The sequence below is a fragment of the Macrosteles quadrilineatus genome, unplaced genomic scaffold (assembly GCF_028750875.1).
Source record: "Macrosteles quadrilineatus isolate MER2022 unplaced genomic scaffold, UCM_ALF_1.0 Scaffold_1__1_contigs__length_201487025, whole genome shotgun sequence".
NCBI classification, from domain to species: domain Eukaryota; kingdom Metazoa; phylum Arthropoda; class Insecta; order Hemiptera; family Cicadellidae; genus Macrosteles; species Macrosteles quadrilineatus.
This window is the reverse complement of record NW_026542594.1, coordinates 12,634,594-12,660,989: the sequence shown is the minus strand read 5'-3', so window position 1 is coordinate 12,660,989 and position 26,396 is coordinate 12,634,594. Positions and strand designations below refer to the sequence as shown.

The 26,396-nt window shown below is 33.9% G+C and overlaps 1 protein-coding gene across 1 annotated transcript in view; it reads left to right on the top strand.

The window, feature by feature from the left end:
* The window catches only part of LOC128994640 (uncharacterized), a 41,547-nt gene extending 15,666 nt beyond the window's left edge, over positions 1-25,881 (top strand). The window contains exon 3 of the mRNA XM_054419325.1: positions 25,126-25,881. Within this exon, the coding sequence (XP_054275300.1) occupies positions 25,126-25,713 (588 nt within the window). The 3' untranslated portion in view covers positions 25,714-25,881. The remainder of the gene's footprint in view (positions 1-25,125) is intronic.
* Positions 25,882-26,396: the final 515 nt, after the last annotated feature.

Below are 26,396 nucleotides of genomic sequence, written 5' to 3'. Positions count from 1 at the left end.
CTGATTCGCCACTACAAGGTAATACATAAAATGAAGGTGAAACTGTGCAAAGTTTGTGATATAATCTGTGATAATAACATGGCTCTAAAATCTCATATATTACAAACTCATAAGACTTGTAATTTCTGTAAAAGAAATGTTGTTGGTCATTTTAAAAGACACATCAATTCTTGTAACAAATGTCCATATACAATGATTAAATTTGTTGGTGAATCGATTAAAACTGAACTTAAAAGTACTCTTCAGTCTTGTCCTCTACCGATAAAATGGACTTTAGTAAGGAGAATCAAATTTATAAAATATACAATAGATCAAAATGGAAAGTTAGTTAATGAGAAAGAATGTATTGCAGATTTTAGAAGCCTTACTACCTTAACCATTGAGAAGAGAGATTTAAAGCCTCAAATTGAAAATGCTCTTTTAAAGATTGATGCTTCCATACACAAATATCAAGCCGAAGGCAGTGGATGGATTTATGACCATACTAAATATTGGCAGTTGCACGTTTACAAGTATAAGCCCCTAACTCCAAAGTCATATATCCCCACACCAAAAAGTATTAAATTGACAAAAGCAGTTTTAAATATAAAGAATGCTGATAATAAATGCTTCCTTTGGTCAATTTTAGCAGCTTTACATCCAAGGAATGCTAAACATGCTGAAAGGGTATCGAAATATGCACCCTATGAAAATCAGTTAAATATGACAAACATAAAGTATCCTGTTAAAATATCTGATATAGATAAATTTGAAAGACAAAATAATATAAGTGTTAATGTATTTGGAGTTGAAGACCAAAAATTTATATATCCATTAAGAAGAACCAAACTGAATAGTAATGCTCACATAGATCTATTATTATTACTACAAGGTCGTAAATCACATTACTGTTTAATTCGTGATTTTGATAGGTTAATGCTACGGTCTACGAAACAAGACCACAAGAAGTATTTTTGCAAGTTTTGTTTACAACATTTTTACACCAAAGATAAATTGGAGCGTCATATAACATATTGTAAGAACTTTGATGCACAAAGAGTGGAAATGTCTAAACAAGATACATTACAATTTAAAAATTATAAATATCAACTTAAAGCCCCATTTGTGATTTATGCTGATTTTGAGTGCTTTATAAACTCCAATATACATATTCCATCGGGATTTGCATTTGTCGTAGTAAAAGATTCTAAGATTATTTCTGAAGAGTTATATAGTGGTGCAAATGTTATGGATGTGTTTTTTGAAAGATTATTTGAGACTTATGATTTTATTAAAAGTCAAATGGCGATATATATTCCCCTTGTAATGACTCCTGAGCAAGAGGCATCTTTCCAAAACTCAACACATTGTCACATTTGCGAAAAGCCCCTATATTTTGATAGGGTACGAGAACATTGTCATTCAAATGGCCAATACCGTGGAGCTGCCCACAATGATTGTAATTTAAACTATAAAGTAACAAAGAAAATACCAGTATTCTTCCATAACTTGAAAAATTACGATGGACATTTAATAATGCAACACTTGGGAAAATATAATCGTAAATTAAATTGCATAGCCAAAGATATGGAAAAGTACATTTCATTCTCTGTTGATGATTTAGTATTTTTAGATTCCTATAACTTTCTGTCCCTTCCATTATACAAATTAGCTTCCAATTTAAATACATTTAGATTCATAGACAATCCACTACTACAACGTAAAGGCGTATTTCCCTATGAATATATGACAGGACCAGATAAGTTTGCAGAGTCTCTACCTCCAATTGAAAAATTTTACAGTACTTTAACTAAAGAACATATCTCTCCCATCGAATATGAACATGCAAAACATATCTGGACCCATTTTAATATACATAATTTACAAGAATATCATGATTTATATCTTAAAACAGATGTATTGCTACTGGCTGATGTGTTTGAGACATTTAGAGACCTGTGTTTAAAGGATTACAAACTTGACCCCGTACACATGTATTCACTTCCAGGACTAACATGGGAAGCCTGTCTTAGAATGACTGGCATAAAATTACAATTATTTCAAGATATTGACATGCATTTGTTCATAGAAAGTGCAATCAGAGGAGGAGTCAGTATGATTTCCACACGTTACGCTAAAGCCAATAATAGATATATGGGTGAACATTATGACCCCAAACAAGAGAGTGTGTATTTAGTATATTTAGATTGTAACTCGCTATACTCCACAGCTATGTGTGAGACACTACCCGTGGATGGATTTCGTTGGACGAATGAGATAGACTACAAAATATACAAAAACAATCAAAATGATGAGTTTGGATACATTTTAGAAGTTGATTTAAAATATGATAAAAGCTTACATGATTTACATAATGACTATCCATTAGCACCTGAGAAAATGAATGGCAAATTAATACCTAATTTAAATGACAAAACTAAATATATTTTACATTATAAAGCATTACAAAAATATGAAGAATTGGGTTTGATTGTTACAAAATACCATAGAATTTTAAAATTTAGACAGTCTAAATGGCTTGCGCCCTATATTAATTTTAATATTGAAAAACGCAAATGTGCTAAAAATGATTTTGAAAAAGACTTTTACAAATTGTTAAATAATAGTCTCTTTGGTCGAACAATTATGAACCAACGCAAGTTTCGTGATATATATCTCAAGGATGAGTCACTATTAACTAAATATGTCACTAATCCAAGGTTCGACTGTAGCAAAAAGTTTGATAACAATTTACATGCTATACATTTAAATAAATTAGTTGTAAAGTTTAATAAGCCGATATATTTAGGAATGACCATTTTAGATATCAGTAAAGTAATAATGTATGATTTCCACTATAATTATATGTCAAAATTTAAGAACAAAAGATTTCTTATGACAGATACAGATTCTTTAATGTATTCTATAGTTACAGAGGACTTTTACAAGGAAATAGAATGTGACTTGCACTTTTTTGATACCTCTGGATATAGTAAAGACCATTTCTTATACTCTGATAAAAATAAAAAAGTCACTGGCAAGTTTAAAGACGAATTAGATGGTCATATTATGTATGAATATTGTGGTTTAAGACCAAAGTTATATTCTTATATTCCTCTAAAATGGTTATATGAAGAAGACAAGCAAGCTTTAGAGGTCAAAAAAGCTAAAGGAGCTGATGGTGCTACAGTTAAACATCTCCTCAGACATCAACATTATTTAAACTGTCTTGCAACTGGGCAAGATTATTATGAGAATGTGACAAGAATTAAATCTACAAATCATCATCTTCAAACCTTAACTATGAATAAGAAAGTACTATCGTTTGACGATGACAAGAGGTTTATTCTGGAAGATGGCATCAATACTCTTGCGCTTGGTCATTATAAAATTGATCAAACATAAATCTATATTTGCCATTATTCTTTGACCTTTCTTTGTCTATTACAAAAAAGCCATATTTAGTTTTATCCCAACATTGATGACAGAGATTTCTAAATTGGTTAAATGAAAAGTCATTACCAACATGATTGTTATATACATGTTTTAAATTTAAATCATCTTGTTTAAATAATATTAGGAAATTTACATTATCACGTAAATGTTTATGTACTTTGCTGTAAGATTGACACAAGTAAAAACAGTTAATATTTTTATGTCGACCCATTGAAAAAAATTGTGTAATATTTTGACTATTTATGTCATCAAATACAACAACTGACTGTGATTTTACATCATTTGGTGTGATTTCACAGTCAGTAAACGTGTGTAATTTCACTTCGTCACACAAACTAAATATTTCAATTATTTTTTTATATTTTTCTTGTTCTAAAGATTTAGATATTAAATATAAGTTTGTAAATTTTAATCCTTCCTTTTTCACAATTAAATTGTAAATTACAACCGTCTTCCCACTTCCACTTGGACCACAAATAACACATCGAATATTGGTAGGAAATAGACCCAACTTCTTTGGTATATTTTCCTTAGTATGTACTATTTTAAATTTATGTTTTTGTTGAATAAAAGACATTTTTTATATAATAAAAATGGTGAAAAATAATAAGAAAACATGTAAAAAGGGCAAAGGTTTATTCTTAAAGCCTTACAGGGGTCGAGGGTTATTGAATACTCTTATAAATAATCTTCCATTTCCACTTCACATACCATCATATCGGTACTGTGGACCTGGAACGAATATACGTCAAAATTTAGCCAAAAATGTACCTCCAAAAAATAAGCTAGACTCTTATTGTAAAGAGCATGACATATTCTACATGAATAATCCCGATACCGCTGCTCGGAACAAAGCAGACATGAGATTAGCAGACTTAGCTTGGACTAGAGTAACGGCAAATGACGCAAATCTTGCTGAAAGAGCTGCAGCTTATGCGGTGACAAATTTGATGAAGGCAAAAGCAAAAATGGGAATGGGATTAAAATTTAATAAAAAAGATGGACAACTACCAGCTGTTAGAGGCCGCAAAAGACGTGCCTCACTTCCGGGGGGTGTACCTAAAAAACGAGCTAAAAAATCTAACACCAAAAGTAAAAGAGTGCGGAATAGTTAATTTAGACAGTTCATCTGGCACACATTGGACAGCATATCGTAAAAATAAAGATATTGTAATTTATTTTGACCCATTTGGAATCCAACCTCCAAAAGAAGTAATTAAATATTTTGAGGGACATAAAATATTCTATACAACCGATCAAATACAAGATTTAAATAGTTCTATTTGTGGAATTTTATGTTTATCATTCATAAAAAATTTTTGTTTATAAAAATGGATTCATTTACTATAACATTTTCGGGTACAGAGCCAGAGCTAAAGTCAGTGTTCTTTCCTCCCATAGAATTAAATGATGATTATGTAATTGGATTAGTAGATTTTCAAAGTTATAATTCTATATTTAATGTAAAAAAACCACTTAATACTTTAACATATTACAAAGTAGAGAAAAAAACATTACCAAAGGGAGAGATCTTAGTTGATGATTTAAACCAGTTATTAGATGGTAAACTTAAAGTTATAATACATAAGAATGGAGAAGCATTAATTAATACTAAAGTCAAACTTTTATTCAAAGGGCTTATTCCAAAATTAAATCAACTTAAAGGCAACAAATTAACCATTGAAGAAGGTGATGATGTTTTCTATTATGACCACAAAGCTCCAGTTACAATAGAAATTTCTGAAGGAACATATGAGGTGGTTGAGCTTGCAAAGGAAATTCAAAAGCAAATCCCAGACTTTTTCCTTACAGCTAATAATAAAACTATGAGAGCGACATTACTTTCTAGCCACGTGTTTGATTTTACAAAACCATGTTTAGGGTCTGTTTTATTGGGATTTAAAGGTGTTTCTACTCCTGGTGTTCAGTTTGAATCTACAAATAAAATAAACATTAATAATGTAAATGTAATTAGAGTAAAATGTAATATTGCAAACGGGTCCTATTTAAACGGAAACAAATCACACACCATACATAGCTTTTATCCAGAAGCTCCTCCTGGCTACAAAATTATTGAAGTTCCAAGAAATATTATATATTTTCCTGTAAATAAGAGAAGTTTAGATGTTGTCAGTATTACATTTGCCGATCAGCATGACAAGGCAATTGACTTTAATGGAGAAGAAACTACAATTACTTGTCATATAAAAAAGATATGAGAATTTATAAGAATTTATCTATAAGTGTACAAAATGCTAGGTTCCTACGATCAATAGGACTAAAGTTAAAATTTTCTATTAATAAAAATGGAAGATTTTCTAGACGTTACAGGGAAATCCCAATTCGACGATAGTGTGGTTAAAATTACAAATCACTCCTATGTTCCCCACAACACTTTAGCAATAAATAATTCCGATGAAATTCGAATATGTATTAATAATCAAGATTTGCTAACTCTCCCGTGTAGGAGTTATCTGTATATTAAGGGAGAAATTGAAAATCATGATAAAGGTCATTTTATAAATAATGCATTTGCATTCTTATTTGATGAAATTAGATATGAAGTCGCAGGTAAAGAAATAGACATTGTAAGAAACCCAGGAATTTCTAGTCTTATGAAAATATTGAGCTCTTACAATAAAACTACTAAATTGTCAAATGTGGCATTTGATTCTGACACGAATTTAAAAGAGTTCCATAAAAGTGGCAAGTTTAGTACTTGTTTGCCATTAGAACTGTTAATGGGTGTATTTGAGGATTTTAATAAGGTATTAGTAAATGTCAAACAAGAATTGGTGTTAAAAAGATCCAAAAATGATTTGAATTGTATATTAACAACCACTAGTGCTCCAGCCAGTGGTACTGCTGATATGATTCCTAAAATTACACTTAACTCAATTCAATGGGTGATGCCACATGTAATACCATCAGATGGGGAGAAGTTACAATTACAAAAGATGTTACTGCAAAATAAAAATTTGCAAATTGCATTTAGAAGCTTAGAGTTGCATGAACTTCCATCATATCCCAATACTACAAGACATACATGGTCAGTAAAGACATCTTCAAGTTTGGAGAAGCCTAGGTATATTATATTTGGTTTCCAAACAGCTAGGGATAATAGTGCACGAAAAAGAACTGATGAATTTGATCACTGTAAGTTAAAAAATCTCAAAGTATTTCTAAACTCTGAATATTATCCTTATAGTGATTTAAATCTCGACTTTGAAAATGGAGATGTCTCTAAAGCTTATGAGATGTTTATGAGGTTTAGAGAGACTTACTATAATACTATCCCAGATCCTATGATTAGTAGGGCTGAGTTTATGAAGAAATATCCACTAATTGTAATAGACTGTTCTAGACAGAACGAAACAGTGAAGGAAGGAATTGTTGATATTAAATTAGAGATTGAAACTGCAGAAAATGTGCCAGCAAATACATCTGCATATTGTTTGATAATACATGATAAAGTGTTTGAGTACAATCCTTTGTCAAATGAGATAAATAAAATGTAAATAAAAGATGAAAAACATTCAACAAGAATTGGTTGACTCTGCAAATCAAATACGAGAGAAATATAGAGCTTTAAAACATGGCAAGTTTCTAGAGGCTGAAGAGAGGTTTCAAACATTCCAACCTTTAATAGAGCCATTACAAGAATTAAAAAAAATCGCCAAAACAGAGAGGCCTCGAATGGAGATTCTCCCAATGACTCCATCTAGAATACCAATAATACCAAGATTACAACCATTACAGCAATCCACCCCACAGAAATTAGATTTTGGTCTTTTAGCATCAGACTATTTAGGAAATTACCTCAGTAAAAGTAGTATGACAGACACTACATATGGTATTAGACGAGAAGCAAATAAATTTTTTATTGGAAATAAGGAAGTTGACATTGCCAATGATGATGTTACAATTGCAAATAAAACCTACAAGGGGACAAAAGGTTTGTGGCAATTGTTAACTTTAAAAGAACCTGAGGATTATACTCCGGCTGATTTGCAAAATTATAAAGAAATTTTGGAAGCTACAAATGGACATTTAAAGAGTTACAAAGATGGTGCACCAATTTCAAGTAATAGACATACTAAATATCTTAATATAATTAAACCTCTATTTAAGTCTGTTGGTGAAGGTTTGAGACAAGTGACTGGTAATAAAATAGACTATATTTATTGGGATGATCCTAATGAGCTTGTAGATAGGTTAAGACTTCTTTGGCTAAGTCACCAAGCCGGTAACTCAGGAGTGGATAATGAAATAGATTCCATTATTGAGGAATTGAGAGAAAGTGGAATTATTTACTAAATAAAAATATGTTTATAGATAAATTTTATCGTTTATATAATCCATATAATAAGCCTGCAGAACCCAGGGCTAGTAGTGAACCTACTTTAAATTTACAAGACGATAGTTGGAATGGTTTAAACCGTAAACTTGGTAATGTTAAAGATGGGGAGTTTGTAGATGATGTATCAACTTTGGGACAGACATTAACTAGAAAAGGTGATGTCTTCTTACAAGGTAAAACTAAATATGAGTTTTTAGAATCTAAGAATAAAAATTGGAATGCTAAAAAACAGAAAATTACTAATGTAGAAAAGGGTGAAAGTTTAGATGATGTGCCCACTTTACAACAGACTTTAATACGAAAAAAAGATGGTACATTTGTACAAGACAATAATAATTATGAATTTTTAGAATCAGAGAATGGTATTTGGAATGCTAAGAAACGGAAAATTACTAATGTAGAAAAGGGTGAAAGTTTAGATGATGTGCCCACTTTACAACAGACTTTAATACGAAAAGAAGATGGTAAATTTGTACAAGACGATAATAATTATGAATTTTTAGAATCAGAGAATGGTGTTTGGAATGCAAAGAAACAGAAAATTAGTAATTTGATGGAAGGTACAGATAGTAAAGATGCTGTGAATGTTTCACAAGTTCCAAAAATGGAAGCAGGCTATTGGAGTTTTAATAGTAAAAGGTTAGTACGTGTTAAACCTGCCATTGATGACACTGACTGTGTTATAAAAGAACAGACTATAACTTTTGATAAAAAAGAAAAATGTTGGGATGCCAAAAAACAATTTATAAGAAATCTACCAGAGGGGGAACATTTGGATGATATTTGTCTAATGTCACAATCTATGCATTACGATGGATCAAAATTTGTATATGGAGAAAAAAATTTTTATTTGATGGAATATAATCCTGATTTATTAGTTGCTGACCCCACATCTTTGAGTGGATTTAAGTATATAGATAATAGACCATATATACCAGAAAACTATGTATTTAAAAGAATGGAAGATAATCTATTGATTGGGGCTAATGGTGATGTATTTAGAGTTACAGGAAAGGATGATGTTATAAAAAATGAATGAAATTGCATACGAACTTCATAAACCTGCAAGAAAGAATTTCATTAGAAGGTCTTTCAAAGTATTAGGTATAAATGAAACCGTACAAATAGATTTAATTGATATGCAAAACTATGCTAGAGAAAATTCTGGCAATAAATATATTTTAACTTTAATAGATACATTTTCTAAAAAAGCTTATGCTGCTCCACTAAAGAATAAGACAGGGTTAGTGGTTACAGAAGCCATTAAAACCATTCTACCAAAGGGGGTTAAAAACATTCAATCTGACAATGGAAAAGAATTTTTTAATCAATATTTTAGCAAACTAATGAAAAAATTAAATATTAATCACTATCACACATTTTCTACAACTAAGGCTGCAATTGTGGAGAGGTTTCAGAGAACTTTAAAGAATTGGTTATATAGGGAATTTAGTGCTCAGGGGAGTTATAAATGGTTGGATTTACTTCCAAAGTTAATTCGAAAATATAATAATAAAGTGCATAGATCTATAGGAATGAAGCCTAACCAAGTAAATGTTAAGAATAGTAAATATGTACATGAGAGGTTGACTTCTAAAGTAGAGCAAGTTAAAAAGCCAAGATATAAGGTAGGTGATAGCGTAAGGATTTCCAAGTATAAACATGTTTTTAGTAAAGGTTATACTCCAAATTGGACAGGGGAACTATTTACAATAGCAGAAGAATACAAAGCCTGTGACTTATATCTTGAAAGATGAAAATGGCAATATAATCAGGGGAGGCTTCTATACAGAGGAGTTGTTAAAGACCAAGTATAAGGACATGTATTTGGTAGAGAAGATAATTAGGAAAAAAGGTGATTCGTTGTATGTCAAATGGCTTGGGTTCCCAAGTAGCCAGAACTCATGGATTTCCACTAAGGATGTCCAAGGGAGCACGTCATAAGCCGGGAGCATGCCCGAGTTCACGCACAAACCTCACATGATTTTGAAAATATACATGGGAATGGATGTGGATTTGAAATTTTAATAGAGTTTGAACATTTATATAGGCTTGTATTGGACGAGATCCAAGTCTTTTAAAAAAGTGGCCAAAAAATGAGCCATATTCCAGACGTGATTTTTAGTATTAACAAAAGTAGAAAATTTATATAGGGGTGTATAGGTCGAGAGCTGGGTCTTTAAAAAAAGTGGCCAAAAAAAGCTCTTCCATTTTTTTCTCATTTTTCCCCTATAAAAAGTGCCCTAAAAGTGCCTCTAAAACGCCGAAAGTGGGGTCATATTGTCCTATTATATCTACTGATGTACGGGCTAGGAAAAGTAAGAATGTTGTTAATCTAAAATATATATTCACATGAGTCTCTAGCTTTGCGAGAAAAAAATATCCTAATGATTCGTTTTTTTCAATTTAAATAACTTTTCCCTTTTGCCAAAATTGCCCCGAAAAATTATTCCATAATGAAGCATAGGATAAACAAATGTATGCAGTAGTACACTATCATAAAATTGAAAAAATCTACTGATCTAGATAGAATAAGAATTGAAAAATATGTTGTTATAGAATAAGAATTCTTGATTAAATTTTTTATAACTTCTGCAATGTGAGTTTTCCAGGTTATTATTTAAACTATTATTTAACTTTTTATTTAATTTATTTTAAAACTATTTCAAACAAAACGATTTTTATAAGTATAACCTTTTGTAAAATGATACCGTTAAAATGAATGAGAGTCTAAAACCAAATAAGACTGTCTAATAAAAAAATAAAAAAAATACCTTATGGGATTTTATAATCGAACAGTAAAGCAATAGTCATCAAATTTAAATTATCATTTATCACACCAAAAGCATGTCATCCATACTAGTACTCACACGTCACAAAGACGAAACGCATGAATATGGTTCTGTTTGGATGTCGGATATGTCAATTTATTGTAGTAGGGTGTAGGCAGCTGACAGTTGGCCAGAGATTGAAGGTTTTACTGCAAGGTATTTGAACTGATACTTATACGCATTCTACTTAACTGGACACACCGGGCAGTTTTAAGGTCAATTAACACATAATGTATCAGTTACGGCACATCAAAGTTGAGGCACATCAGTCACGTCAAAGTCAACCAAAATATTCTTTGAAGGATTTAATATTTCGTTATCCACACTCATTCGGCACAGGCCCGTCAGTTACTCTGCTAAATAAATTTTCTTCTGATTTCTTGATTTCTTCTCGCCGATATTTTTGGATTTTTCGGACGCCTGATGATCGTGTTTGAGGTTAGAAAATAGTTTTTTTTTATGATCGTATTTATATGTTAACTACTGATTGTAACAATCAAGAAGGTGACGATAAAAATATCATAGAATATTTTCAATTTAGTTTCTTCATAGTATTGTCAAACGGCTAGAAAAAAAATTAACTATTCACACACTTTTAACAAAAAAAGTATTGAAATCTGTTTTAATTTGACTGTAACATCGTTGTAAATAAAGTAAAGGAAGACTGACTGTAAACAAATGTTTGACTAAAAAAATGCCGATGCAACTGAGACTGACCTGTGACTGGTCTGTTACGGAACTGTACCGGAACTGATATGTGTGAATCGACCTTTGGGCGGATTATTGGTTAGATGATTTTCTGCAAGGGCCAAGAACTGTATGTTAACAGACGGAGAAGTAGATTGCTATCATTTGGCTGGTGTTCTGCAAGGTATCCGTATTGTACAGACTAATAGCTGTATTCTCTCCACTGATCGGTAAACAATTGGTAAACGAGTGCACAATAATAAACTGATAGAACAACTTTAGCATACTGCAAATTGAAACTGATGATCATGGTACAGAATACACTCAGTGGCGGCTACCGGAACGTTTCACCACCCCCCCCCCCCCTAAAAAAGAAGGGGGGTTCTCCCCGTAAAATGTGATAATTTTAGAGCCGGTCGGTGGCTTTTCAAAGCCATTTTTAACGTCTAGAACTGTGTCCAAATAACAGCGTTACGTTTTTAGGACGAAATCTATTTTTTCAGGGTTCGATAGGAGTGGTTTCAGCCCCAACAGACCTTCCGCTCTTCCATTGGAACCGCTACTGTACTACTGTACAATCGATTACAGCTATTGGGTTTTATTTAAATAGAACAGCTAAAAATAATATTTGATAATTGATCAAATGTAGTGGTATGCACTCCTCTGCACTGCGCAGATGTGTCAATTGATAGAGGAAGTCGGCAGCTATCAGAAGCTTGGCCGATCGCCAGGGAGTGACGTGGATTTGCATACAACCACCGACCTCGCAAGCTGCTAATGTGTAGTAGATAATTAATATTGAGGCTTTAATAACCTTTATCAATGCAATTCTCATTAATCAGCTTGCAGGTGCAGTTTATCAAAACCGCATCTGGCTAAACTATGTTCTTTTAATAATATAGGGTATTTATGGTTTAAATGTTTAGCATATACTTTGTAGGCTCAATGGTTTTTTAATAGGGTTCAGTGTTCATAGAACGAAATATATATATATGTATTTGAGGAAAAATTTAATTTAGAACACCATTTATATTAAACCAAATAGTTGAAACTGTATACCATTACACTGTAGACTTGATCATCGTTGAATGTCAACGGCAGTGCCATCTACAGTATATTGGTTGTCAATTAAGAGTTGAATTGAACTGAATTATGAATTATGAACGGATTTCATTTTCACATCCAGTCTTCAAAGTAAACATGTAAATTATTTGTTAATTAGTCAACAATCAAACAATTACGAAACAAATCCGAATCATACCAAAAAAATTGTAAATTAAATCCAAGTAAAATAAGCCATTACTTTCTGCAAATTAAAATACTTTCAGTACAATATACGGTTATCTATGAATATTTCCAAGTAAAATTGCTTAGAACAATGCAGTGTAACATACATTAACCTATAAGGCGTATTTAAATTAATAAACGTGTAGAATAAGGAAGACAGAAGGAAGACAAAGAAAGAAGACAATAAGACATTGAGTTAAAGTCGGGTGGGTGGAGTAATGAGCGATATTGCAATGCAAGGTCGAGGAAGGAACGTGGCTTGACGGTGACGTCACTAGATGTCGGTTGGTCTAGCCAGGTCTAGTTGAATGATGGAATGTTGATAGGTGTAGTAGGTACAGCTCGGTCTAGTACATTGTGATGGCCCGAAAAAGGAACGTAACTTGATGGTGACGTCACTAGACGTCGTTCGGTCTAACCAGGTCTAGGTGAATGTTCGGAGTGGATGAGATACTGTAGTAGTACATTGTGATAGGCCGAGAAAGGAACGTGGCTTGATGGTGACGTCACTAGACGTCGGTCGGTCGAGCCAGGTCTAGTTGAATGATGGAATGTTGATAGGTGTAGTAGGTACAGCTCGGTCTAGTACATTGTGATGGTCCGAGAAAGGAACGTGGCTTGATGGTGACGTCACTAGACGTCGGTCGGTCTAACCAGGTCTAGTTGAATATTCGGAGTGGATGAGATACTGTAGTAGTACATCGTGATAGGCCGAGGAAGAAACTTGGCTTGATGGTGACGTCACTAGATGTCGTCGGTCGGTCTAGCCAGGTCTAGTTGAATGATGGAATGTTGATAGGTGTAGTGGGTACAGCTCGGTCTAGTACATTGTGATGGCCCGAAAAAGGAACGTGGCTTGATGGTGACGTCACTAGACGTCGGTCGGTCTAACCAGGTCTAGTTGAATGTTCGGAGTGGAAGAGATACTGTAGTAGTACATTGTGATAGGCCGAGGAAGGAACGTGGCTTGATGGTGACGTCACTAGACGTCGGTCGGTCTAACCAGGTCTAGTTGAATGTTCGGAGTGGATGAGATACTGTAGTAGTACATTGTGATAGGCCGAGAAAGGAACGTGGCTTGATGGTGACGTCACTAGACGTCGGTCGGTCTAGCCTGGTCTAGTTGATTGTTCGGAGTGGATGAGATACTGTAGTAGTACATTGTGATAGGCCGAGAAAGGAACGTGGCTTGATGGTGACGTCACTAGACGTCGGTCGGTCTAGCCAGGTCTAGTTAAATGATGGAATGTTGATAGGTGTAGTAGGTACAGCTCGGTCTAGTACATTGTGATGGCCCGAGAAAGGAACGTGGCTTGATGGTGACGTCACTAGACGTCGGTCGGTCTAGCCAGGTCTAGTTGATTGTTCGGAGTGGATGAGATACTGTAGTAGTACATTGTGATAGGCCGAGAAAGGAACGTGGCTTGATGGTGACGTCACTAGACGTCGGTCGGTCTAACCAGGTCTAGTTGAATGTTCGGAGTGGATGAGATACTGTAGTAGTACATTGTGATAGGCCGAGAAAGGAACGTGGCTTGATGGTGACGTCACTAGACGTCGGTCGGTCTAGCCAGGTGTAGTTGAATGTTCGGAGTGGATGAGATACTGTAGTAGTACATTGTGATAGGCCGAGAAAGGAACGTGGCTTGATGGTGACGTCACTAGACGTCGGTCGGTCTAGCCAGGTCTAGTTGAATGATGGGAGTATATGAGATACTGTAGTAGTAAGTACATTGTGATAGGCCGAGAAAGGAACGTGGCTTGATGGTGACGTCACTAGACGTCGGTCGGTCTAACCAGGTCTAGTTGAATGTTCAGAGTGGATGAGATACTGTAGTAGTACATTGTGATAGGCCGAGAAAGGAACGTGGCTTGATGGTGACGTCACTAGACGTCGGTCGGTCTAGCCAGGTCTAGTTGAATGATATAAAATAGACAATAGGCAAAGCTTTATTGTACATAACGCCTGATACAATAATTACAACAGTAATTCCCAAGCTGGTACATGGTCAATTTATATCTAGGTTCCTTAATCCAATTATACCCTAACAGGAGTGAAAATGGTTAAAAATAGAATTTTGACAGTGTGAATAGATCAATCATTGATGTTTTATTAAAAAATAAGCTATAGCTAGTCCATCTAGATAGAATATATACCTCAGAATCCAAAATTCAATAGTAAAACGTGCTGTGGAACGTCGCAGTTACCATAACGAATATTATGTTAGTTGATGTTTGATTTGATGAATTAGCTAACAATAGGGATATGTTTCATTAGTGTAAGGTAGTGAAAGCTCTGCATTATTTTTCTTCAGCCTACCTTAAGGTTTACTTTACCTAATTAATTAAAATATAGTTAGGATTTTAAAGGTGAAATTCACTCGTCGTTTGAAAATTATCCCATAGCGTTGGAGTATTTTCCCATGTATATCGGTCATATAATTTCGTACTAAGTAGACGATTACGTTTTCACCACTTACTCGAATTAAAAGCAAGAGACTTTGAAAAGATAAACCAAGCTATACAATTTAGTTTTGGGAATAAAACCAGCGATGGATGTAACTATTTCGTAACTAAGATTTTAAGAACCAGATTTTCCTCTTCCACCTCCCCCCCCCCCATAGCAAACTCAAAGCACGGGTAACTGCAATAAGCACGTTACAAAAGTATTAACTTCAAAATATCAACCCCTTACGGAGATCGTGTACCTGCTAGTTATTTATAAAAGACAATTGAATAAGGCTTGGGAGTAGGGCCTTATTCCTCTTCTCCCAAGCCTTATTTAATTGAATCCTTTATATTGGGTTATGATTGCCTGATTGTATATGCGTGGATTTGGTGACTGTATGTATATTTGATGACTGCCTAACTGATCATAACAGCTGCATAGTCTATGAATAGTATAATACATATAAAAGAACAGCTGAGTGGATAGAGAGCTCCACTGGTAATCAAGAGATTGCCGGTTCAGATTTTTTTTTTTTTTTTTATATAACAATTTTATTAACCGATCAGCATTACATTGCTATACAGGTTAGGTATAATACAAGAAAGAAAAAAATAACATTATTAATTATATGGTACTATTGTATTAATAGTCAAAGATGGTACAAACCTGCGCCCAGCTGTTCTTGATCATTGAGATCTTAGTAAATGTTACTGACTAAAATACCAGCAGTTATTAGCAACAAAAATACACAAAACATCGTCTTCGTCCATTTCACATTCAATATGTGAATTTATATATTCTGCTTAAAGTGGATATTCGCACCCAAGAAAGCGTCGTTTTGTTGTCTAGAGAAATCAAGTATCTAGTACACAAATACATCATTACTACTGATAGATTATCGCAGATCATTCTGTTAAGGTCATTCTTTCATTGTAGCAACAATACTTACAAAGCCCACTGGGATTGGTATGTAATAGATAAAACAAGCAATGATTTTAATTGAAACAGTTAATTGAATAGCAGATAACTTCGTGTTCACACACCCGCTGTCTGCAATTTTATAAATCATAAACGTAATTAATTTCCAATTAAACTACCACATTTAGTTTCACTGGCTTTTTGAAGGAATGTGTTCAAGAAGAATTATTGATAATAACATTCGCACAAGGTTTAATATAATGAACGGTGTTTTTACGTGTAGAAGACCTGAACGGAAGGTAATGCCAATGATTATAGAAACAACTAGTTCAAGAGCACCGCTAACATATAAGGCACAGCCAACGCTGCACCTACTTCATGTAGCCACTGTGTAAATGTTAAATGTCACACTCACTCAATCACCAGCTTATGTCGTCCATGTTTAGCTTGAAGTTTCAAATGTGCTCAAATGTCCAGTCTGGAACAATAGAAAAGTTATATTATTTTTCATATAATTAGTGCGATAAAAATATCCAAACTACTCTTTCGCTCTTTATACTAAATCCTTTAACAAAAACGAAAGCATGGTTAAATCAAGTAAATAATAAGGAGACGCATAAAATATCAAACCGCTCCCTTAGAAACCCCTCAACGTGTTGAAAATTTGTCAAATCAGCTAACAAGGTTTTCTGGTCGTTAGTAAGCCTGACAAATTTTACATCGTTACATTGTTATTTTACATTTTTTGAATGAAGTAATTTATTTAAATGGATGATGGTTGCATGTATCTGGATTTATTTGCTAGCAACATATTCCAACAATTATACTATGTGTTTCCAATCTGCTGTACAATGCCAATATATACAGTATTTATTTTAATCTTACATATTCATAAAACCAACTGAGCCTCTATGGTTACTTTTGTTATTGCGAATACCGAAAAGGGTTTCCTTTTGATGGGGTAATCATGACATTTATAATTGTTCAAGAACCATATTTCGCATCTCTTTCATAAATGTATAACTGCACGTTCCTTTTTCTTCAAATTATCAAAAACTAAAAAAAAGAACTGTTTGAATCGATATAGGTACCGATGCAGGAGGCACCACCACGCCCATTTTTGTACAGTTTTCTTATCGTCGTAAAAACACATATAATATCCAAAGCTTACGAAACTAATGTACTACTATTATATCCTGTATAAACCTCATTAAAATTCAAAACCACCAATTACGGTTTATTCCTCTTAAGGAAATTGTTAATTTTAAAAGATCTAGAACATTCATTTGATTTAAAACTTAGACGTGGTAGTAAATCGACATTAACTTATTTCTTACGAGCCAAAAAAGGTAACGACGAATATTGGTTATTCGTATTAATTAACCATCAAGGTCGCTGAACGAGCGATATTTTATCTGGAATACCCAGAATGAATGGCATAGCAGCAGCAGCACACATACTTCCTTGCTCAGTTATGTGATTCAAGGATTTAGAAGGGCCTAATTACTTAGCCACGCTCCAATCATCTACAGAAGTATAATTTTCGTCTGTGTTAGGATTATTGAGTGAAGCACTATTGGAGCCAAAGTGGTGTAATCAGAAGTAGTTATCATTGACCAGAGTTTGTTTATTTTCTACAAAAAATGCTGCTGTGAATATTGCTGAAAGCTTAGTGCATTTACTTATACAGACTTGTATAAAAATAATAAAAATAGCCTTGGTGAAAATTGATTTGTGGGGATTGATTAATTAGTTTGAATTGATTTGTACTTTAATAAAGTTTTGAGGGATCATCTTATCACAGAGAGGACTATTTTGTCTGTGATCTTATCTAACAGGAGCAGGCCAAAACAGTTAAAGCACTTCATCCGAATAGTCGAATTATTACTCACCCCAGGAAGTTGGTTTATCGATTTACTCTACAGATTCAGGAATCCAATCAATGCTTGTTGTCTTCCAATCAGTTCCTCCTCAGGAAGGTATCTACCTCTTACCAAATTGCTATGAGTTGACACAATCAATCTCAGAGAACCGGTTACAATCTAAGAGCAGCTGATCGGCTGTTTCCTCTATCCTACCGCAGTACCTACAGACTGGTTCGCCATCATACAACCCCATCCGTTTTAAATGTTTCCTGAACCGCCCATGTCCAGTTCTTAGCTTGATTCTTATTCTATCTAGCCTCAAAAAGTCTGAGGCAACCCATTTAGAAGGCGAGTTTTTGCAGGATTATAACATATAAAGAGATGATCTCAGTACTACATAGGTGGTTTATTTAACCCAATTTCTCAATATAGGACACGGATGTACAATTTATGTTATAAATATACAAAAAACTTTATATTTCTCACATTAAAAACCTTAATATACTCTTACAAACAAAACCACTAACTATAAATAAATTATATTTCAAATGTAATCTTGGTCTCAAGCGAGGAGACCTGTCCCTAATTGTAGAGATAGAATAAAACGGATTGAACTTTTATTCAACTTCCAATTACATAACAACTCACTCAAAACAAGTCAACAACATAGTAACCCCGGTTACCATACTCATATAAGTAAACATACAAATAGTTACTTAAATCACACGCCATTCCATGGTAAACATAGTCATATGAGTAAACATGCAAATAATTTCTAAATCACATGTCATTACATAACACTAATCATGGCATCAACCTCTAAAAAAGTATATAACTACAATAATTCATTTTTTTCCCTAATTGAATGTCAAATTGAAACTTAACAATAAATTAAGTTTTGCTGTAGGTGTGTCAATACATGCTTTTGAAATTAGCAAAGAGCAACACTGTTAAGTGGCGTGATTTGTCTAGCGGTTAGTGCATAGGACTTCTAGGAGGTTTGTGCGGATTCAGCACATCACCATATGCAATTCGCCATTAGATAATGTATATAGATGTGGGGTAGAGCTCTCAAACCCCCACTTCTAGTTTTGTGATTACAGCAAATGAAAAAGAGCAGAAGATGGGCGTGTCGTTTTACAAGCCACGTAGTAAATACAAATGACTCCATGAAGTCTAAAGACTAATATAAGTTTTTTTAGGCGGAGTCACTCAATCTCCTAACAGGATATAGATCTTATAGAGCTGATTGTTGATTGCTATCTTACGAACGTATGTCCGGCACGACCTCCGACCCCCAGGATGCCCTGGACGTGGACGTGGTGTCACGGGTGGGGCAGATACCCGGACCTTGGCTCCAGGAGCCTGGCAGACGCCCAGGGAGCGATCCTGGATTTCCGTGGTATCACTGATTAGTATCTTCTAGAAACCCATTGTAAACATACAAGGGTGTGGTTAGATCCTGTATACTAACATGGATATGATAATTTTGTTAATTTTGTTTTCATGGCAATTATTCACTAACCTAAAAGATATAGACTACCATATAGTTTTTGTTAAACTATAAAATAATTAACTGGTGGATAGGCTAATATAAACGATGGCCATTGTTGATAAACAAATTATTCTAACGAATAATACTCCTGAGAGTCTTTTGAAGACCACAGAAACTAGCTAACACCACGGGATGACATATTAGCACGACTTTGAGTTGGGTAATACAAGACTTAACTTATGTGTGGTATATAAGTACTTACACCTGTTAGTAGTAGGTGTTATATACAAGTCGAAAGACAGTGAGAGAATCGTTGCTTTTTTAAAGTGAATAGATTTTAAAATCTCTAATATCATTTACTCTATTCCATATATTTTATTCGATCAGTGTACACTTTGTACTTTTTTATTTTCCCTCGAAATAACAAATGAAAGAGATATTAAATGAAAAAAAAAATACCTAGGTCTTAAATAAGTGCGTAATTTTCATCGTAAAAGGTATAAGTACGTTCAGGAATAGTTAGATTATAAAGTAGTAATTTCAATGGTACGCACAAGAGTGTTTACTATGTACAGAAGAGTCAAATATCTAATAGGTATTTAGATTCTCTTGGAATATTTAACTAAATTTAATGCCAAAGACACGAGTAGTAATAACTTTATTATTATATTGCTTATCACATATATGGTAAAATCTTATGTCAATACACTTATCAACAAATTAATTGTTAATTGTTTAATTTACTTGTCTAAAATTATAATAGAGTACATTTTAATAGGAATGTTTAAAAGTTGGATGGATAAATCTTAAATTTATAAATAAAAACTTAATTTGATAGTTGGATCAACATGAGCGGTTGAAAGTATATAACAAGTAATAATAAATATATAATGAAGTCATTTTAGAATTAATGAAAGTATATGATATAGTTTACCAAAAATATAGTTTACATAATAGATAATATTATTGAATCTAATTTCGTCATTTAACTATGATGATTCGGTGGTAAAATACATTAAGACCTAAATACCAAAATATAGTAAGTACTGTGAATCTATGTGAAAGGTTAAAATAATTTTATACTTAAAACTATTCAGGAAACACATCATTCTAGGTGAAATTAGTAGGGTGCCAAATTCCAATCAACACAAACAAACATCTGTCAAGCTAGCCGCACTAAAAGATTGATTACTTACCATTACACGGACATTAGGCTCAATGTCAGGAACATTTCGAACATTAAAACTAAGTTAATCACAGTTGAGGCGGTAGTTACAAAGACATGGGTTTCAAACAGCCTAAATGGTGTATATCATCATTTAGGAAAATGATTAATTTCCAAAGACGTAATCACATTTTACTTATATCAAGCTATTGACACCATATTGTTTTTTTATAAAACTATAAATTAATTAACTGGTGGATCAGTCAAAATAAACGGGGATAAATAGTCAAATGATTTTTTTTACTAATAGTTTAGTGGCCTCAAAGGGTAGACCAAGCCATTATTAATTTAGAGGTTTGTAACTGTCTAGAATGGTGAACACGAAGCAACAGCAGTTAAAGATGATGTTCAAATTGTTAATACAGTAAGAGTCTACCTTTATTCTACCTTTATCATGATCAATTAGGCTTATGATCTAATAGAGCATTATTAAAATACCTTCTCATATTTCTTTAGACTTTGCATATGAAAATTAATTCTCTTATACAAATTTAGAAAGTTGATTCAACGATATAGATATTTTTTATGCGAAATACTTTTACAACTATTTCAATTAATAAACATTAAAATCGGATAAAACAGTTTGAAAATTTTAAATTTATTTGAGCTTTATAAGCTTAGTAAAACATTTTATTGATCTGATATAAATATCTAAGAGGTTAAGACAATTCAGCAATAGGTTTTCTTACACGTAGTTAATTTATAGCAGCAGAAGACATGCATTAAACAATTTGTCAACCAATCCTCTGTATAAGGAAGTTGGAGATTTATAGATGTATATTGTAATTAAGTGGATATAAGTGAGGAACTCTACCGAGACATTGTAGGCAGACAACACTTGGCAATACGTCTGAAGCATTGGCTGTCTGACGGAGTTAGTCTGTAATCCAGTTTTCTTGCGATTACGACCTTGGAATTCTTTATTGCTAGAAAACTAACGGGAATGCAATTACTCTACTAGATGATTGGAGAATCTAATACTTTACATTTCAAACGATCTACAACAGTTAGTATGCATTTCTGCTAGTGGTTTAATTTGTATTCCGAATATATACAAATATATAATCAATGGACAAACAGTTGATTACAGAACTAGATTCAAGTTTTAGAAAATATTTGTTCTAAAGACTAGCCAAGGCTCAAAAAGCGTATTATTAGTTATCTAGGGGAAATTGGAAAATCTACGCTCGTAAATCATTTTTCAAATAGAATTGTGTATTGTTGCCTTATATTAGAACGTTTTTGGAGTATCACATTGAAGCTGATTGATACCATACATAAATTTTTGTATTATATGTTCAATTGTAAATAGGGAGAACTAGTTGGAAACAGAGTTTAGTCGACATATCAGCGTTTGATGCGACGTGAGTGGGCGTTTATATCTTGGTGGGGAGATAAATTAGTCATCAAAATAAATCTATTTACACACTCATCTGATTTCCGACTGATTTATATCATGTGTGATACTGCTGTTACTAAAAATATCTGGCTCTCATTGGCTAAATGGGTAAATCTATACTTATATTAAAGTTATTCTTATTTATAGTTTTAATGACAAAATTTAATACATTAAAAATGTCTACAGTATATTGAAAAACGAAAGATTAATGACATCCTACACACGTACCCATTCCAAGGAAATGATAAGTAATCAATAATGTATTAAAACAAAGAAAAGCTTAATTTGTTAAGTGATTTTGGGTGATTGGATAAAATAAACGTTTATTATAAGAAGTTTAACCAATATTTATAAAATATATTTTGGACATGCGAGGATTGTAAGCACTCAGTTTGCAAAACAATACAGTATAAAGATTACTTTGTTTTACAAAGCATAAATAATGTATTGGTTGGTGGTTTTACATGAAGGTAACTAACCTATAGGGTTTTAAACACCTCGTTACTTTTCTAAATATACCTTTAGAAGGATTCTTCCATCCCCTACTAGACACAACACCGCTATATAAAGTGCTCAATATAAATTTATTTTGCCTTTATTTTAGTTATGAATCATAATTTTTGGAAAAGAAAAGACTCATATATAAGGGACGAAGATCATAAGTTTGAACAAGCAAATAAAATAATATTCTATAACCGTTGTATCAACCCAGGCTCTGCTTTCGATTTATTAAAGTGTCTAATTTATGAAAATAATGTTATTGGTAAATTTTCATGTAAACAGTAGGACAATTATTACAATATAGGTTATATTTTTTTTTGTATACAATTTGTTGCATTTTTGTTGTTTATAAATTTGAACTACATAACACGTGTTTGGGTTAGGTGTACAGGACATCTTCTTCCTGTTGCGAAGCAAGTGTAGAGCAGCTAGTAAAAATATAAGACGCAGATGATTATATTAGCATTTTTCAGATATAATTGATAACGGCCATCCCAATAGAAACATAAAAAAAGCTTTCGAAAGAATGATGTCGCATTGAGTCAAATGGTCTAAAAACCAACACCTATCTCCATCTCGGCACAGTTACCTCCATTCATACAACAGCATGAATGAGAACCGGTTAGCCTGATTTACACACAAGTAGCATCTCTGAGGACGAGTACACAGTAGATGAGTGGGAGGCTCCTGGAGACGAGGGTACAACAAATACTGGCCATTACTATTGAACTACTATCAAACCTGGATCACCTTATAACATAGACATGCATTTAATGTACGCCCATGGAAAAACTAGCAGTGTGCAGTGCCTGGGGGTGTTGGCGACCTTGTGTCCCTGTATATAAGGCTGGGGAGCCGCGTACCCCACAGGTCTCACTCACTGCTGACTTCAGTCTCTCAACATGAAGGTCTTGGTAAGTCAGATCACCTTACACCTTACACCTTACACGATATACTAGTCAGGGCATCGTGCTTTGCAAAATTATGGTTTTTAAAATCATATAAAATCCTTAAAATTTTGTTAAAGTTTATGTCCCAATAATTCGTTTAAAGGATTCATAATTTTTAATTTTATATATTGCCGTGAGCTATTATATAAGAGTAGAATTTTAAACGTTTTAGTATATTTTTAAACGTTCAGTATCCGTGGTCAATAATGCAATGTGAAGCTTTTCCACACTAACCATGGGCACTCTGTTCCTTGTCGACTTCGAAAGTATTAGCTTCCGTTTATATTGTGCATGCGTTAAACTTCTTTTCCGTTGATTACAAATGTTGAAAATATTTTATTTATTGCAGAATTATTGTGTTAATAAGAATAATCTTTTCAATTCAATAAAATGTAAACACTGTTTTCAGTCTTCTTGAAATACATTTTTTTATATTTCACTTTACATCGATAAATTACCCAATCCAATCCATTTATTACGAGGTTTCTCATGATCTGGGAAGCAGGCCTACGCTGTCTCTAAAGTTTATCCGATTATTTACGTTGTTTTTCGTACTTACACAACTATTAATTTATGATTAAATGAGGAAAATACCTACTGCAATGGAAACATAAAAATTGAGCAAATGTCGGTTAATATTTAGATTTTCATTATTTTAATTCATGAAAAAAATACGTTTGTATTTACAAATTTTACTGGATTAAAACTGTAGTATTCTAGGATGATTTTGTATTCAAAGTCTATACTTGTCAAGGACGAAAACTACGTAAAACTTTAACATTATGCACTTTTAAAATATTATTTTTTAAATCGTAATTTTTATAGGTTTTAATTGATTTAAAGGGTCTTGAATATCAATAATTCAGTCATGCAACATTGCAACATTAAGTGACGGTTCAACACAAACTAATTTTTAGGCTAACACAATTTGGCTTTTCTAGGCAAATTCGTTTTACATTATGTATATATCCTTTGGTACAACGGAATTGCAAAGCGAAGAGTGGCTCACTATTGTGCTATTATACATATTTCACTATAGCCGTTAACTGTACAATCGTTATGTATGAACCATAGCATCGCGTGTAGACACTAGGCACTAGACAGTGCAATACATACCAGACCAGACCCAGACAAGGTCGAGCAGACCAGTCTAGGGTCTAGACCATGTGGTCTTGACCTGGGTACTGGCTCTCGCTCAGCTGATGATAGCTGATCCAACAACACATTCTTTATCAGAGCAAACTGTAGTCATTGTAATAATTCTTTTCTCACTAAGATAACTATATAAACAGACAAGAAAACCATTTTAATAAATGAGAATTTATGATGATTCATTACTTAAAAAATCTTTTTACAAAATATCGTGTATTAGTGTACGAAACATTAATATTTTTTTATGTTAATGAGAATATCAGTATTGGAAATCAAAACAATACTGGGTGGTAGTGGAATTTAATTTGGTTACAGTAGTTTATTATAAATAAAAATAGGCTCATATAAACGTGGTCTCCCGTTACTAACAGCTTGTTCACATAAGGACGTAAGACGCCGCACGTTAGCAGGCTCAACATCGATGCATCTTTTTGTTTTGAATTTGCTTCCCTTTATGGAATATTCAGTTTCTTACTGTCGACAAATTGTGTACCCCTATTGTTATTACTGAATATTCACGTGTCACTTATGTAGAAAGACTGTAAACTTTACAATGTTTGTTTTTTTTCAGGCTGTTTTCGTCGCCGTCGCCTGCATCGCCCAGTCCGCCCTGTGCGGATGGGCCCCTGCCTACTACGGCCATGGAGCCTACCCTCACGGTGGCTACGCCCACGCCGGCGGCTACCACGGTCCTCTGGCTGCTCCAGTTGTCACCCCTAGTGGGTTCCTCGCCGACACCCCTGAGGTTGCCGCCGCTAAGGCCGCGCACTTCTCCGAGGTCGCCAAGGCCTCCACCCACGCTGCTGCCGCCCCCGCTCACGGTTACGCCGGTGCCGGTTACGCCGGATACGCTGGTGGCTACCACGGACCCTACGCCGCTCCCGTCGTCACCCCCAGTGGCTTCCTCGCCGATACCCCCGAGGTCGCCGCCGCCAAGGCCGCTCATCTGTCCCTGGTAGCCAAGGCTGGAGGACACGCTGGACACTACGCCGCTCCCTACGTCGCACCCTACGCTGGTCACTACGCCGGACACTACGCTGGCCATTACGATGACGGTAGCTACAAGGGTGAGGGTGCCTACAGCGCTCACTACGACGACGCTAGCCACTATGACGACGGCTCCTACAAACCCCACCTGTACGAGCACGGACACTACTAAATGCCCTCAGCTGCAGATAGGCCAGAGCTCCGAGACCCGCTGGGTATTTCTCAGCTGTGATATAAACCTCCATGTAAATAATTAATTCTGTAAAAAATGTCTTCACGACACCAAAAACTTTTTGTACTGAAGTCAAATATACGTTATTTTTATACGTAAAACCCGAAACATGTTGTTTTATGTTACAAATTCCTGAAACCTTTTACTGTAATGTTGTTAGATTATTATTTAGTAGTTTCTGGTGAAAGAGTTTTCACTTCCTATGGGAAGGAGGTAATAATAAAAAAATGCCTGTAACTGAAATACTTACTAAAATGATTAATAATAATAAGCAAGCTTCAATAATAATGGAATAGGGAAATACTACTGTTGAAATATTTAAAAAAGGACCAAATGGTAATCATGGATTTTTAACACTATTCAAAGATAAAGTGTTTTCTCTTTAAAAAAATTAAGTAGCCCAAATTAAATCTCAAGGCTTTGTCATATTCCTAGTGGCTGAACACAAAACAGTGAGAACACCAAAATATTCGTGACAACAACTCTGACTCATTGAAAATGCAGTATTTTTTGTAGATTAAGGAAGTACAGAGATGTTAATGAGATCAAGAGTTTTATCAAAACGTTTTGTTTAGAAAGTTTAAATTTCCAGTTGTAGAAAACGAATTATACTATAGCTTTCC